This window comes from Panthera pardus, unplaced genomic scaffold (genome assembly GCF_024362965.1).
Source record: "Panthera pardus isolate Hobbes unplaced genomic scaffold, ASM2436296v1 HiC_scaffold_25, whole genome shotgun sequence".
NCBI lineage: Eukaryota > Metazoa > Chordata > Mammalia > Carnivora > Felidae > Panthera > Panthera pardus.
The window spans coordinates 20,925,557-20,939,084 of record NW_026526821.1 but is presented as its reverse complement, the minus strand read 5'-3'; the positions used below and the strand labels follow the sequence as shown (position 1 = coordinate 20,939,084).

The 13,528-nt window shown below is 50.9% G+C and overlaps 1 protein-coding gene across 3 annotated transcripts in view; it reads left to right on the top strand.

Annotated features, from left to right (window-relative positions):
* PPP1R16B (protein phosphatase 1 regulatory subunit 16B) overlaps positions 1-12,845 on the top strand; it is a 100,082-nt gene extending 87,237 nt beyond the window's left edge. For all 3 annotated transcript variants that reach the window (XM_053890257.1, XM_019458506.2, XM_019458507.2), the window contains 3 exons: positions 124-253; positions 345-513; positions 8,029-12,845. In XM_053890257.1, the coding sequence (XP_053746232.1) occupies positions 124-253; positions 345-513; positions 8,029-8,538 (809 nt within the window). In that variant the 3' untranslated portion in view covers positions 8,539-12,845. The remainder of the gene's footprint in view (positions 1-123; positions 254-344; positions 514-8,028) is intronic.
* The last annotated feature ends 683 nt before the right edge of the window (positions 12,846-13,528 follow it).

The window sequence follows — 13,528 nt, the reverse complement described above, 5'->3', positions numbered from 1 at the left end:
GATGCCCCAAAAGATGCTGGGAGTTCTCAGGGTGTTGGGATGGCAGCTGCCGTGGCCTGGAGGGCCCTCAGGGGCCACTGGCCCCTGCACTGCTCCCCACAACAGTCTCCTTTGCCCCTTCAGACCTGTGTGAGGAGGAGGAGTTCAAAGTCCTGCTGCTGGAGCTAAAACACAAGCATGACGTGATCATGAAGTCACAGCTGAGACACAAATCGTCCTTGAGCCGGAGGACATCCAGCGCCGGGAGCCGTGGGTGAGCCAGGGCCGGCCAGCCTTGGCCCCTGGGGATGCTCCTGCCCGTGGCACCTGGGCACAGCCCTCTAGCACCTCCTCTCTCCCCTCAGGAAGGTGGTGCGGCGAGCCAGCCTGTCGGACAGGACCAACCTGTACCGGAAGGAGTATGAGGGAGAGGCCATACTGTGGCAGCAGCGGAGTGCGGCCGAGGATCAGCGGACCTCCGCCTACAACGGGGACATCAGGGAGACCAGGACAGACCAAGAGAATAAGGACCCAGTGAGTGGCTTCATGCCCCTGCCGCGGTGTCAGCCCTGACTTGGGAGGTGGCCAGGACCCCAGCCCAGTCTTGCCTCTTCTTCTCGGGGCCTTCCAAGGGAGGGTGGGCAGGCAGTGCCCTTCAACCAGCCGGACCCCATCTGATGCTGGTGGCTCCTGTGGTTAATGAGGCGATCCTGGGGGTTGTGAGAGTCAGAGCCAGGAGCTTCGACACACAGTAGGGTCTCATAACAGACAGGAGGTAACTGCCATGCGCCCGCTCGTGCTCCCGCAAACCTAGTTCTGGGCTTCCCAGAAGGGAGGTTCAGTGCGGCAGCCATCCTGGGAGCTAAAGGCACTAAAACTTTTTGGCCGTGGCGGGGAATAACAAGATGCTGACCATTGTGTTTACAGAACACGTCGGTTGGAAGACATTTTTTGAAAAACTGAGGAGGGTAGTGGGAGGACCTCCAAGAAGCCTGCTCGAGGAGTAGCCAGGGGTCTGGGCATTAAACTTTCTTTCTTTTTTTTAGTATCTATCTATCTATCTATCTATCTATCTATCTATCTATCTATCTATGTATTTATTTAGAGAGTGAGCAGGGGAGGAGCAGAGAGAGAGGGAGACAGAGGATCTGAAGTGGCCTCTATGCTGACAGCAGAGATCCCAATGCGGGGCTCAAACTCACGAACCGTGAGATCGTGACCTAAGCCGAAGCTGGACGCCTAACTGACTGAGCCACCCAGGTGCCCCAATGGCATTCAACTTTCTTAAGGGAATGATGCTGTGTTGGTTTCCTAGGATTGCTGTATGTATCACATTACCGTCAACTTGGTGGCTCAGAGCAGTAGAGATTTATTCTCTTGTGGTTCCGGAGGCCAGAAGTCTACTATCAAAGTGTCCACGGGGTTGGTTTCTTCTGGGGGTTCTGAAAGGGTATCTTTCCACACCTCTCTCCTAGCTTCCAGTGGCTCGGGCATTCCATGACTCCAGTCTCTGCTTCTGTCTTCACACGGCCTTCTTCCTTGTGTGTGTCTGTGTTTCTGTTTTCTCTTCGTAGAAGGACGGCAGTTGTTGGATTAGGGCCCAGCCTAACTCAGTGTGACTTCACCTTATTTTAATGTATTACATCTGCAAAGACCCTACCTCCAACTAAGGTCACATTCGGAGGTGTGGGTTGGCCGTGACTTTTGGGAGGACACTACTGGACTCAGGTTCCATGCATGGCTGCTGTCTCGCTTCGTGGGGCCAGCAAGTTTGGGGCCAGCGCAGAATTGCTGGGGACAAAAAAGGGAGGGGCTGACCATCCCAGCAGTGGTCTGCCTTTTTTGGTTCTTCTACCGACCATGAGCAGCTGAACACATCTCTAGAGAGTGCGGCTTTGGTGGGATGCGAAATGATTAGCTGCCCAGAGTGCCCACCTGTCGCAGTGGGACCCTGCTTCCCAGCTGGAGCAGAGAGGTCACGTGCAGCCTTGTCTCACCCGCAGGGGAAGGTGCCCACTGAAGGGAATCCAGTGGAGCCTTGGCTGGGGACAGAGAGGGCACCTCGGAGGCTTTGTTCTGCCTGGTCCCTAAGCTTGGCGGTTGGGGAGAAAACAGCTCTAGACTGAAATCAAATCACATTTCAGATGTCTTCCACTACACATTATTTACTTTTCCTTCGTGAGTTGGATTTACGTACGGTAAAGTACACAAATCTTTTTTTTTTTAAATTTTTTTTTTAACATTTATTTATTTTTGAGACAGAGAGAGACAGAGCATGAACGGGGGAGGGTCAGAGAGAGGGAGACACAGAATCCGAAGCAGGCTCCAGGCTCTGAGCTGTCAGCACAGAGCCCGATGCGGGGCTCGAACTCACGGACCGCGAGATCGTGACCTGAGCCGAAGTCGGACACTCAACCGACTGAGCCACCCAGATGCCCCAGTACACAAATCTTAAATGGATTTTTCAATGGACTTTTATAAATGCGTGCCCTGAGGCGAACGCATAGAACATTTCGATCACCCCCAGGAAGTTCCTATGTTCTCTCTTCCAGTGGTCCTTCCTCCCCACCTCCCCAAAGAGAGACGCTACTTAACTTGGAACGGTAGAGGTTAGTTTTGTGTCCACATCTGCATACGAATGGATCCAGGTAGTAGGTGGTCTTTTGTATCTGACTTCATTCTTGACTGTGAGACTCGTCCATGTACAGGCACGTAGCAGCAGAGTTCGTTCGTTTTCATTGCTCTGGAAAGTTCTGTCGTTTAGCTAGGCTACGACGCACGTGTCCATTCTCCTGCTGGTGGAGGAGCAGGTTGTTCCTGCTTTGGGTTGTTTCAAGTTTGGGGCTATTTTGAATAAAGCTGCTCAAAACATTCTCATCCATGTGTTTTGGTGGGCATCAGCACTATTTTCTGTAGACTCTATACCCAGAAATGCAGGATGAGTCATGGGGAGGCTACGCGAGATACCGCCAAGCACTTTGCCAGAGTGATAATACCCATCTACTCTCCCAACAGTGCTCAGGAAACGTGAGAGCTTCTTGCCAATCCTTGGTGTACTCATTCATTTCCATCTGAGCCATCCTGGTGGGGTTACTGTGGGAGCTCGCATTTTATTTTATTTTATTTTATTTTATTTTATTTTATTTTATTTTATTTATTTCATTTCATTTCATTTCATTTTATTTTTTTCTATTTTAGTTATTTCATTTCATTTCATTTTTAAATGTTTATTTTGAGAGAGAGAGAGATAGAGTTGGAGAGAGAGAGAGAGAGAGAGAGACAGAGAGTGGGGGAGGGACAGAGGGAGACAGAGAGAGAATCCCAAACAGTCTCCACTCTGTCAGTGCAGAGCCTGATGTGGGGCTTGAACTCACGAACCAGGGGATCATGACCTGGGCTGAAACCAAGGGTTGGACGCTTGACCGACTGAGCCACCCAGGCGTCCCTTGCATTTTAAATTGGTATTTGCCTGATGGTGGTTGGTGGTGAACACATTTTCATGTGCTTATTGGCCGTCTGGTTATCTTTTTTTGTGCCACGTCTGTTCTTCTGCCCCTTTTTGTTGGGCTGCTTCTCTTTTCCTTATTGATGGGTGGGAGAGAGACCGAGATTCTTAAATCCTCAGGGAAGCAGCTCCTCCTTCACACCTACTGTGTTTGTTCAGATCTCCCAGGCCAGGGACTCTGCCACAAGTGCTCAGTTGGCATGGAGCCGTGTAAATCATTAGCCCTGCAGGGAATTAGGGTGGGAGGGGGGTGGCCCGAGTCTGTTGATAATTTCTACGGCTTCCTCGTCAGACTGCGGTTTATTTAGGGGTTTGTTGAAGGCAAGAGAATGGGCCATTTTGCCTCTGGGGCTGGGGTTTCAGGCCTGGGGAGAGATGGCAGCTTGAATTTTTGTACTTGTTTTCTTTACTTCCAGAATGGTCCTGGAAAGAGACCATTCAGAAGATGGCTGTCTTCCCGCCAGTTGCCCAGCCATCCAGCGTCAAGGACAGCTGTCAGGGTCCAGGGCCCCAGATATCAGTCCCAGCCCCCGGGGTAAACCAAGGAGATCACAGGGCACAGCTACAAAGCCCACAGCTCCTTCCTTTTTCTTACCTCCCCCTTTCAAGGCTGTAGGTACTGACAGGGCTGCGATGGTCTCTAAGACAGACATTCTCCAAGTGTGGTCCCTGGACCAGCAGCAGTGGCATCACCTGGGAACTTGTTGGAAATACAGATTCCCAGGGGCGCCTGGGTGGCTCAGTCAGTTAAGCATCTGACTTCGGCTCAGGTCACCATCTTGCAGTCTGAATTTGAGCCCCACGTCGGGCTCTGTGCTGACAGCTCAGAGCCTGGAGCCTGCTTCACATTCTGTGTCTCCCTCCCTCTCTGCACCTCCTCAGCTCGTGTTCTGTTTGTATCTCTCTCAAAAAATAAATAAACATTAAAAAAAAATGTAGAAATGCAAATTCTCTGGCCTCGCCCCAGAGGTACTGAATCATAAACACTGGGCTCTGGGTTTAACTAGCAATCTGTGTTTTCACCAGGCCTCCAGGGGATTCTGGGGCACACAAGAGTTTGAGGACCATGCATCTGGGGGGGAGTATCTGCTCAGCTTGACCCGCAAGTCAGGTTTCTGCCAAGACTCTATCTGGTTAACCCCCAGGGCTGGCTTTGGCACACGCTTTTGGCAGAGCTGAATCCCTGGAACTCAGGAGTGATGGGACAATCCCATCTCTTAACCAGTAGCTCACAAACTTAACTGTACGAGAAAATCACCCGGGGTGGTGTTTTTGGGTTTGTTTTCAAAAAATTCTGATGTCTAGGTTGCAACCCAGACAAATGAAATCTGAATCTTTGGGCCTGGTGTCCAGGCATTGTACGGATGTATTTAAATTTTTTTTAATGTTTATTTATTATTGAGAGACCCAGAGGGGGACAGAGCATGAGCATGGGAGGGGCAGAGACAGGAGAAGACACAGAACCTGAAGCAGGCTCCAGGCTCTGAGCTGTCAGCACAGAACCCGACGTGGGGCTCGACCTCACAAACTGCGAGATCCTGAACTGAGCTGAAGTTGGCCGCTCAACTGACTGAGCCACCCAGGCGCCCCTGTACTGATGTATTTAAAAAGAAACTCATAGACTTGATTTTTTGGAGCAGTTGTAGTTTATAGAAAACATATGTAGAAAGTACATAAAGTTTCCACACACACCCCTCATCATGTCCCCCGATATCCACTGGTATTAACATCTTATATTAGCGTAGTAGGTACATTATCATTGATGAGCCAATATGGATATATGATGATTAGCTGAAGTCTATTGTTTATGTTAGAGTTTACTCTGGATGTTGTACATTCCGTGGATTTTGACAAATATGTAATGTCACATATCCATCGTTAAACTTTTATACAGAATACTTTCACTGCCCTAAAAATCCCTGGTGTACCTGTTCATCCCTCCCCAACCCCCTGGCGACCACTGATCTTTTTACCATCTCCGTGGTCTTGCCTTTTCCAGAATGTCATAAAGTTGGAATCACACTATGTAGCCTTTTCAGGTTGGCATGGATATGTGTTTTTGACTCCCCAGGTGATGCCATTGTGCATCCGTGTTTTAGATCCCTGCTACTCAAAGCATCAGTCTGGAATTTTCTTAGAAAAATGCTGAAATTCAAGTCCCAACCCAGATCTGGTGACTCAGCATGTGCATTTTAACAAGAGCCCCAGGTGACTCATATGCACATGAAGTTAGAGAAGCACTTATTTAGACAATGAAGAATGGTCTTTTTCCAGGACCATTCCGGAAGCAAAGAAAATAGATACAAAAATTCAAGCTGCAAAAAAAAAAAAAAAAAAGCCTCAAATGTGGCTTCAATCTGCCTGTGTAGCTCGAAAGGAGCCGTTAAAAACGAAAAGAATATGCACACATACATGGAAGCTGACTATAGAAAGGGCCCCTCCCCTTACCATGATTTAGCCCAATTGTATATTTCTTGGAGATCTTTCCAAGAAATGGAAATTCTTGGAATCACAAGTCAGCGCATGAAGATTGCCTTCATTCTTTTTACCAGATGCAGAACGTTCCAGCACAGCTACTTGCCATAATTTCCCCACTGCCTAATGGTGACTTCCAGGCTTTTCTCCCCTAAGGGAGCATACATCTGTGAAATGAAGTCCTAGAAATGGGCTTGCTGGTGTAGAGTATGCATTCTTCCTTAAAAACCAATTTTTTTTGGTGGGGTGCGTGTGTGTGTGGGGGGGGCAGTGATGTGATATTATCCCCCAAAGAGGTGTGGTGGCAGTTTATATACCTGCCAGTTTTCCCACACTCTTGCCGACCTTGAGGCATAACAGAGTTTTAAAATATTTGTTGGGGCGCCTGGGTGGCTCAGTCGGTTAAGCATCCAACTTCAGCTCAGGTCACGATCTCGCCGTCTGTGAGTTCGAGCCCCGCGTCGGGCTCTGGGTTGATGGCTCAGAGCCTGGAGCCTGCTTCCGATTCTGTGTCTCCCTCTCTCTCTGCCCCTCCCCCATTCATGCTCTGTCTCTCTCTGTCTCAAAAATAAATAAACGTTAAAAAAAATTAAAAAAAAAATTTTGTTAATGTGATAGGTAAAAATATTCTGTTGCTTTTATTTTTATGTCATTAGTTGTTAGTGAGACTGAATATTGTCTCCTGTGTTTATATGCTATGAATATTATTATTATTGTTGGGAGCTGCACATTAGCGTCCTTTGTTGTTGTTTTTCTGTTGGGTAATTGGCCTAATATATATATATTTTTTTTCAATTTTTAAAGTTTTTAAAAGTTTTTATTTATTTTGAGAGAGAGATAGACAGCAAGTGGGGAAGGTCATTGAGAGAGAGAGAGAGAGGAGGCAGAATCCCAAGCAGGCTCTGCCCTGACAGCAGATGCAAGGCTTTAACTCACAAACTATGAGATCATGACCTGAGCCAGAATCAAGAGTCGGACGCTTAACCAGCAGAGCCACCCAGGTGCCCCTGGGTAGTTGGGCTTTTTAAAATGGACTTTTAGGGGTGCCTGGGTGGCGCAGTCGGTTAAGCGTCCGACTTCAGCCAGGTCACGATCTCGCGGTCCGTGAGTTTGAGCCCCGCGTCAGGCTCTGGGCTGATGGCTCGGAGCCTGGAGCCTGTTTCCGATTCTGTGTCTCCCTCTCTCTCTGCCCCTCCCCCGTTCATGCTCTGTCTCTCTCTGTCCCAAAAATAAATAAAAAACGTTGAAAAAAAATTTTTTTAAATGGACTTTTAAGAGCTCTTATTTATTTGGGAAATTAGTCCCTTTTCTGTCATATGCGTTGCAAATATTTTTATGTGCCTTTTGACTTTATTTCTGGTGAGTTTTGCTCTGCTTTTTTTGTCACCAAATATAGCCACCTTTTAGTTTCTAGTTTATAGGCAGCAGCTTCTTTCAAAGCTCTCGTTATCCAGGGGTTTCTGGGTTAGAATTTCTGCTGTTTGGAGTGGATATTTGCTGGGAGTACAGAAGGAAGATGACAAGTGACCAAAAACTCAGCTAGAAATGGCTTACACAAAACAAGAATTTATCGGCTCATGTCACCGCAAAGTCTGGGGCCGACTGGACACTGGGGCTCAAGGTGCACCCCTTCAGTCTCCCTTTATGTCAGCGGCACTGTCGAGTGGACCCTTTGACATGCCGTCTCCCCCAGGCCCCCAGCTTCCATCACTGTGGCCACCCTCGAGTTCTGCATAAACAGTACTTCTGTTTCCCAGTTGTTCTGGCACAGATCCCAGGGATGAGTTTTGTGCAACCAGTTTCAGCCAAGAACCAATTCCTGCAGTGAATCTGCCGACTGGCCATGCCTGGGGTCATGGTCCAGTCCTCACGGCAAGGATGGGGATTGGCCAGCTCTGTCAAAACGCATAGATTGGCGAGTCCCCTGAAGCAGAACGGAGGTCCTGTGAGCTCGGTTGGGAACATGGAGCGAGGACAGGTCCAGGCAATAAGGCCCTCAGCAGAGGTGCAAGCAGGGAGTGGGTTTGGATCCTCTGCCCGGCTGGTAATGTTGTCCTTCTCCCCCTCAGAACCCCCGGCTGGAGAAGCCCGTGCTGCTCTCCGAGTTTTCTACCAAGATCCCACGAAGTGAAATGGACGGGCCTGTTGAGAATGGCCTCCGGGCTCCAGTCAGCACCTACCAGTATGCACTGTCCAACGGGGATGTCTGGAAAGTGCACGAGGTGCCTGACTACAACATGGCCTATGGCAGCCCCGGCGTGGCCGATGCCACCTCGCCCTGGAGTGGCTACAAGGAACAGAGTCCCCAGACGCTTCTGGAGCTGAAGCGGCAGCGGGCTGCGGCCAAGCTGCTCAGCCACCCCTTCCTGAGCACTCACCTGGGCAGCAGCATGGGCAGGACGGGCGAGAGCAGCAGCGAAGGCAAGGCCCCCTTGATCGGAGGCAGAACTTCACCCTACAGCAGCAATGGAACCTCGGTATATTACACGGTCACCAGCGGAGATCCCCCGCTCTTGAAGTTCAAGGCCCCCATGGAGGAGATGGAGGAGAAGGTCCATGGCTGCTGCCGCATCTCCTAGTCTCTGTGTGACGGAGGAGAGAGATGCTTCGGGGAGGGGTCTCTGGAATCCACCCACCCGGCAGCCCTGGCTGGGGAGACATCAGAGGGCAGCTTGCGGGGAGGTGGGCTTTGCTTTCCAGAGCTGAGCCCACCTCTCACCCAGCGGCCCATAGCATCACCACTTCCCACGGCTCTGCTTCCTGCTGCATTGTCTGCCGTCAGAAACAAGGCCCCATCGTGGCTTCCTGACTCACCCCGCTGTCAGATTTTGGGGGGGGGGGCGCTGGGATTCCATTCCAGTTCTGTTGTCGGTTAAGGCTTCTCTGGACCGGGACTCGCATATCCCATATCGGTGCGCACGTGCACGCGCACACACACACACACACACGCTCAACCCTGTGTAGGAATGACACAGCTGCGCTCATGGGAAGCAGGTGGGACTGAGAATTTGTGGGTTCTTCCCAAGAGGATTGAGGCTAAGACTCCGTTTCATCACCACTGCCAACGTGGCTTTAGTAGGGGAGGGGGGCTGCGAAGCTGAGACCCACGGTCCTGCCCAGGGTCACGCGGGGGCGCCTGGGCTACCATCCACATCTAGCAGGAGAGGAGGTCCACTCTTTGTTCAGAGGAAGCTCTGAACCCACCTGGGGTCAATGAGACGGGCAATGGCCTTCTCCCCACAGCTTTGCCCATGCCGGAGGCCAGCTGTGTGACCACCCAGAGGCCGAGGTAGAAAACCAGGCTAATGCCTGGAATATTCCATGCCTGGGATAATCCAAATCCTATTTTACTTTTGGATGGAAGTGTCAAAAATTGGAGGTGAGGGGGAATAAGGTTAGTGTTTCCGAAAGTGCGTTGGATAAAAGGATTCTTTTAGGCTGTAAAACTACAGGTGGGAGAGAACTGAATTTGCTTTCTTGCTTTCTTTCGTGGATAGCATCATGATCACTGGGTTTTACTGACTGGTGTTGGAAGAATGAAGCTAAGTGAGGAGCTTCGGTTGCAAGGGCTTTCCAGGGCGAGGAGTGAGTTTGTGTTGTTAATTTCTACAACCCTCTCTGGTGACCTGTGCCCAGTGCCCTGGCCAATCTTTGTGAATATCCAGGTGATTTCGGTCCAGCCTCTGTCATCCAGACTCCCTCAGGCTGAGTGAGCCATCGGAGTGAACAGTGAGAAACTGCTGGGAGCCCCCACCCCTCCCGGGGTAAATGCCCAGGACCCCCAGCCCAGATTTGCCTTTTCTGAAATGCTCGTTGAGACAAGTTTTCCAGTTGGCCCTTGTGAGGTCCTGCTTGGCCCAGGGTCTCCCAGCCTGCTCTCGCGGGAGTGGTGACACCCCAGGGCTGCAAATCCAAGGCGCCCATGGCCAACACCCTGCATTGCATTCAGGACAGCGGTGATGGGGCTAGAGAGGGGCCTCACTGCAGCCCAGCAGTCTCAAAGCCCTGATCTCCCTGATGCTGGGGAGGGAAAACCAAGCTGCCCACCGTCTCTCGACTGCATTTTCTCAAGAGCCCCTTTGAAATTGCTGCCCACGAGTTGGGTACTGTTCACAGGCTCAGCCAAAACCTACTGGTGTACTTCATAAGCCGCAGGTTTGTTCCCTGCTCTGTGCGCCTTTCATTTATCCTACAACTACCTCCTTAGAGCTCTGAAGGGGCTCCTTAGGTCCAAATTCTGGGATTTGGGGGACAAATCTGGGTTCCCTTTAAACTTCTTTCTGAGCCTGTGAGAAATTCTCCCTGAGGGGCCCCTGGGCCAGGGAGCCGGGGCTGGAGGAGCCCCCCGTGCCACAATTCCAGTAAGGGGGTCTGCTGTTTATCAGCCCCAGTCCCCTCTGTGGCCTCCATGGCCCCACAGCCCAGAGAGGGAGCTGGATCCCAGGGGCCTGGCTGATGCTTTTCCAGGAGGAGGGCAGCTGGACCAGAGAGCAGAGGGCTCAGTGGAGTCACTGTGCACCTGGTGGCTCCTGGGAGCAGGGAGGGTCACAGCAGCAGTCCAGCCCCACCCCAAGTCCAGGACAGATCCAGTGGAGGGTGGAGGGGCAGCTCAGGAGACTGCAGGCAGGGATGTGTGATGCCTCCCGTGCCCCTGGCCTCTGCGGCAGTCTCTCCGTCACGTCAGCCCATGGCTGGAGCGGGGCAAGAATGATCAGAACACACATACCTTTGACTTTAAAGCAGTGTTCAGATTAGACTGACCCTGAACTCCTTTTGAGCCAACTTAAGCTGTAAGCAGAAGGGTGCCAAGGGAAGCCATACCCTCCCAGGAGAGGGCTGTGCAGGTTTTCGGATCTGCTGGCTCAGGGGCCAGAGACTGAAGGCATTCGTTGCCCACTCCGAGCCCTTCTGGCCGCTCCCTCTTTCCCCTCACTTCCTGCCTCCTGGGCCACGCATCTCCCAGCTGGAAAGAAGGCCGGGAATCCCAGCGGATTCCCCGACAGCAGCCAAGCGCAGACTCATGGGCATTTTAGCTCTTGTTTTCAGTCCGGGTAAGCCGTTCCTTGTTAGGGCTTCGAGTACCTGGGAACTCAACCTACGGGTCTCCGTGGTGTTGAGGGACAAGGCGGGGTCAGGGTCATTCATGTATTCGCTCATGTCGTTTATTGACTAGCTGAGACATACCAGGCACTAGGTTAGGCTCTGGGGGTAAAGGAGGAGCAAGACAAGGCGAGGAGACTTCGTTTTACAGTTTTTATCCCTTGACGACCAGCATCTGATACCTTGAGGTCTCAGGAGCCCCTCTGAAGTTCACCTGAGACAGAGGGACAGCATCCTGGTGTAGCTTCACCTTGTTTTCTAGCTCTGGAGTCTCTAGAGTGGGAAACCCATCAGCAGCAAAACTGCCGTCCTGGCCATCCCCGGATAACATTTGCCACTAAATGCAGATGCTGGCTCTTGAGTTCCATGGAGACAGCATTCCAAGTCTGTCTGGGACTTTCAGGGAGAGCTGCCTTCAGGCCAGCATCTTTGGGGCATCGTAGACTGGCAGATTTGAGGTCAGTATGTGGAAGGACAAAGAGTCTGGAATTTGCTGCTGCTTGCACCTCGGGTTCTGAAACTCACTGTCTCTTGCTCATTTTTGCTCCTTTGTTATGGAGTCCCCCTGCCCCACCAATGGATAATGGGAGGTGAGGAACTTCTCCTTTAACACTGAAGCCTTTCCTCATGCATCTGCCTCCTCCTGGCAGGTGTGGATCAAGGAGCGGGGAGAACGCTGGCAAGGTATACCAGATGCTCAGCTCACTCCTGAGCCCCAGGTCTGGTGGTAGTTCCTGGCTGATTACGGGAGGCTACTCACAAATCACGTGCCACGTGGCTCACTGTGAGCTCTGGCCTTTGCTCCCACCCTGTGCCCCCGGACCACTGACAACTGTGGCTGTCACCAGATAGTTCCTGGCCAGGAGCTCAGGGAAGTGGAGTAAACCTTAGACCCAGGTTCAGGATGTAATTCACCAAATATGCAGCTGCGATTGAACTGCTCCACAGTGTTGGATCAGGGTCAGTGGGCTTAGGAAAGCAAACAAGGGGGTATCCCTGTTCTACAACGCCATGGTTTGCTGGCTCTGTAATAACGAGACCGTTTTTGGCAATTGGTACCAGATACCTTTTGGTGTTGAGCTCTCTCTCCCACTTGCCTTCCCAGAGTAGGTTTTACTGGGGCACTTTCCAGAAGGGCAGTTTTTACAGGATGCTCAGAGGGACTGCATTTAACTCTTGCTATTGTAGCCTGGGGACAGCCTCCGCCATCCCAGTGCATGTAAGAGCGAAGGGTCATGCGGTCAGTGGTTGACTCTCCAGAAGTGACCCCCTTTGCCAGAAGCTGTAGACCTCTCCTTGATAGGAGTCTCTTGTTGGCCAGTTGGCCAGAGGGCCTGCTTCCCATGAACATAGCAAGTGCCACAGTGCGGGGCCTGGCTCTGTGCACCAAGGAAAAGTCTGCAGACACCCAGCCCTCCGCAATAATTCACCAGACCAGAAGCCACTGATGTACAGAGAACACTGAAGAAAAATGTATTTTATGTGAAAAAACGTTAAAACTCTGTATACTGTATCAGCAGCTTTGTGTAAAAAAATGGCAATCAAGAGAGTCTAATATATTTAAAACTTTTTTTAAAAAAAATCCTTGCGGATCTTTGATATTGTATTGAAGTAACTTCCAGGTAGCTCCTCGCCGCGTGGCAGTGGTGGGCCTCGATCCAAGACCGTGGCTCGACCACACCCCAAAGGGGCGTGACCCTGGGGTTGCTTCCAGCTGCCGAGGCCTGTGACAGAATTCACTGTTGAGAGTTTTTAATTAAGATTATTAAAATTCCTTTTAATAACACCTGCTAGTGTGGCTGTGGTCATTGCGGCGAGCTCACTTGAATTATGCTGAGTTGAATTCACCAAGAGATGATCTCTGGGATGGAGGGCAGGGGAGGGCTCCTGGTCCCCGTCCCCACGACAGAAGGCTCTCCTGGAAGGCCCCTAAAGCAGAGGGAGCTCTGAGGGCTCAGACTCGGAGTAGATGTCTTTCTAGATTGGGGGATGGTGAAATCCAATGCATCGGGGGATGGTGAAACCCAAAGAAGGGTGGTTGGGAATGACCTTTACTTTGTCAAATGTTCCCTTTGGAATAACATGGAACCCTGTAATAACTCATAAGTATATGAGGTTTTTTCCCCCTACTTTCAAAGGTTTATCTGGTAGCATGTATAAATAACGGGGCTGTCCTTCTAGTTTTGGAGTGCACCGGCCCACCTGCCTTACCGTTTTTCACCCCTCCATCCTGGTCCTCCTACTGGTAAAATACTCTATACTACTTTACATTACTACAACACGACATTAGGGGAGACCCTGGTTATTCTCACTTTTTATTTCCAGCAATAGGGGCATTGACAAGCTATGTGGCTGCACAGCCCCAGACTGTGGTCCTTGTCTTTGTCATAAGCGGAAGTTTGTTGGTGTCTTGAAAGAGGGTAGAGAACCGTGCTCTCTTGGATCCTCCTGGATCACATTTACGAAGAA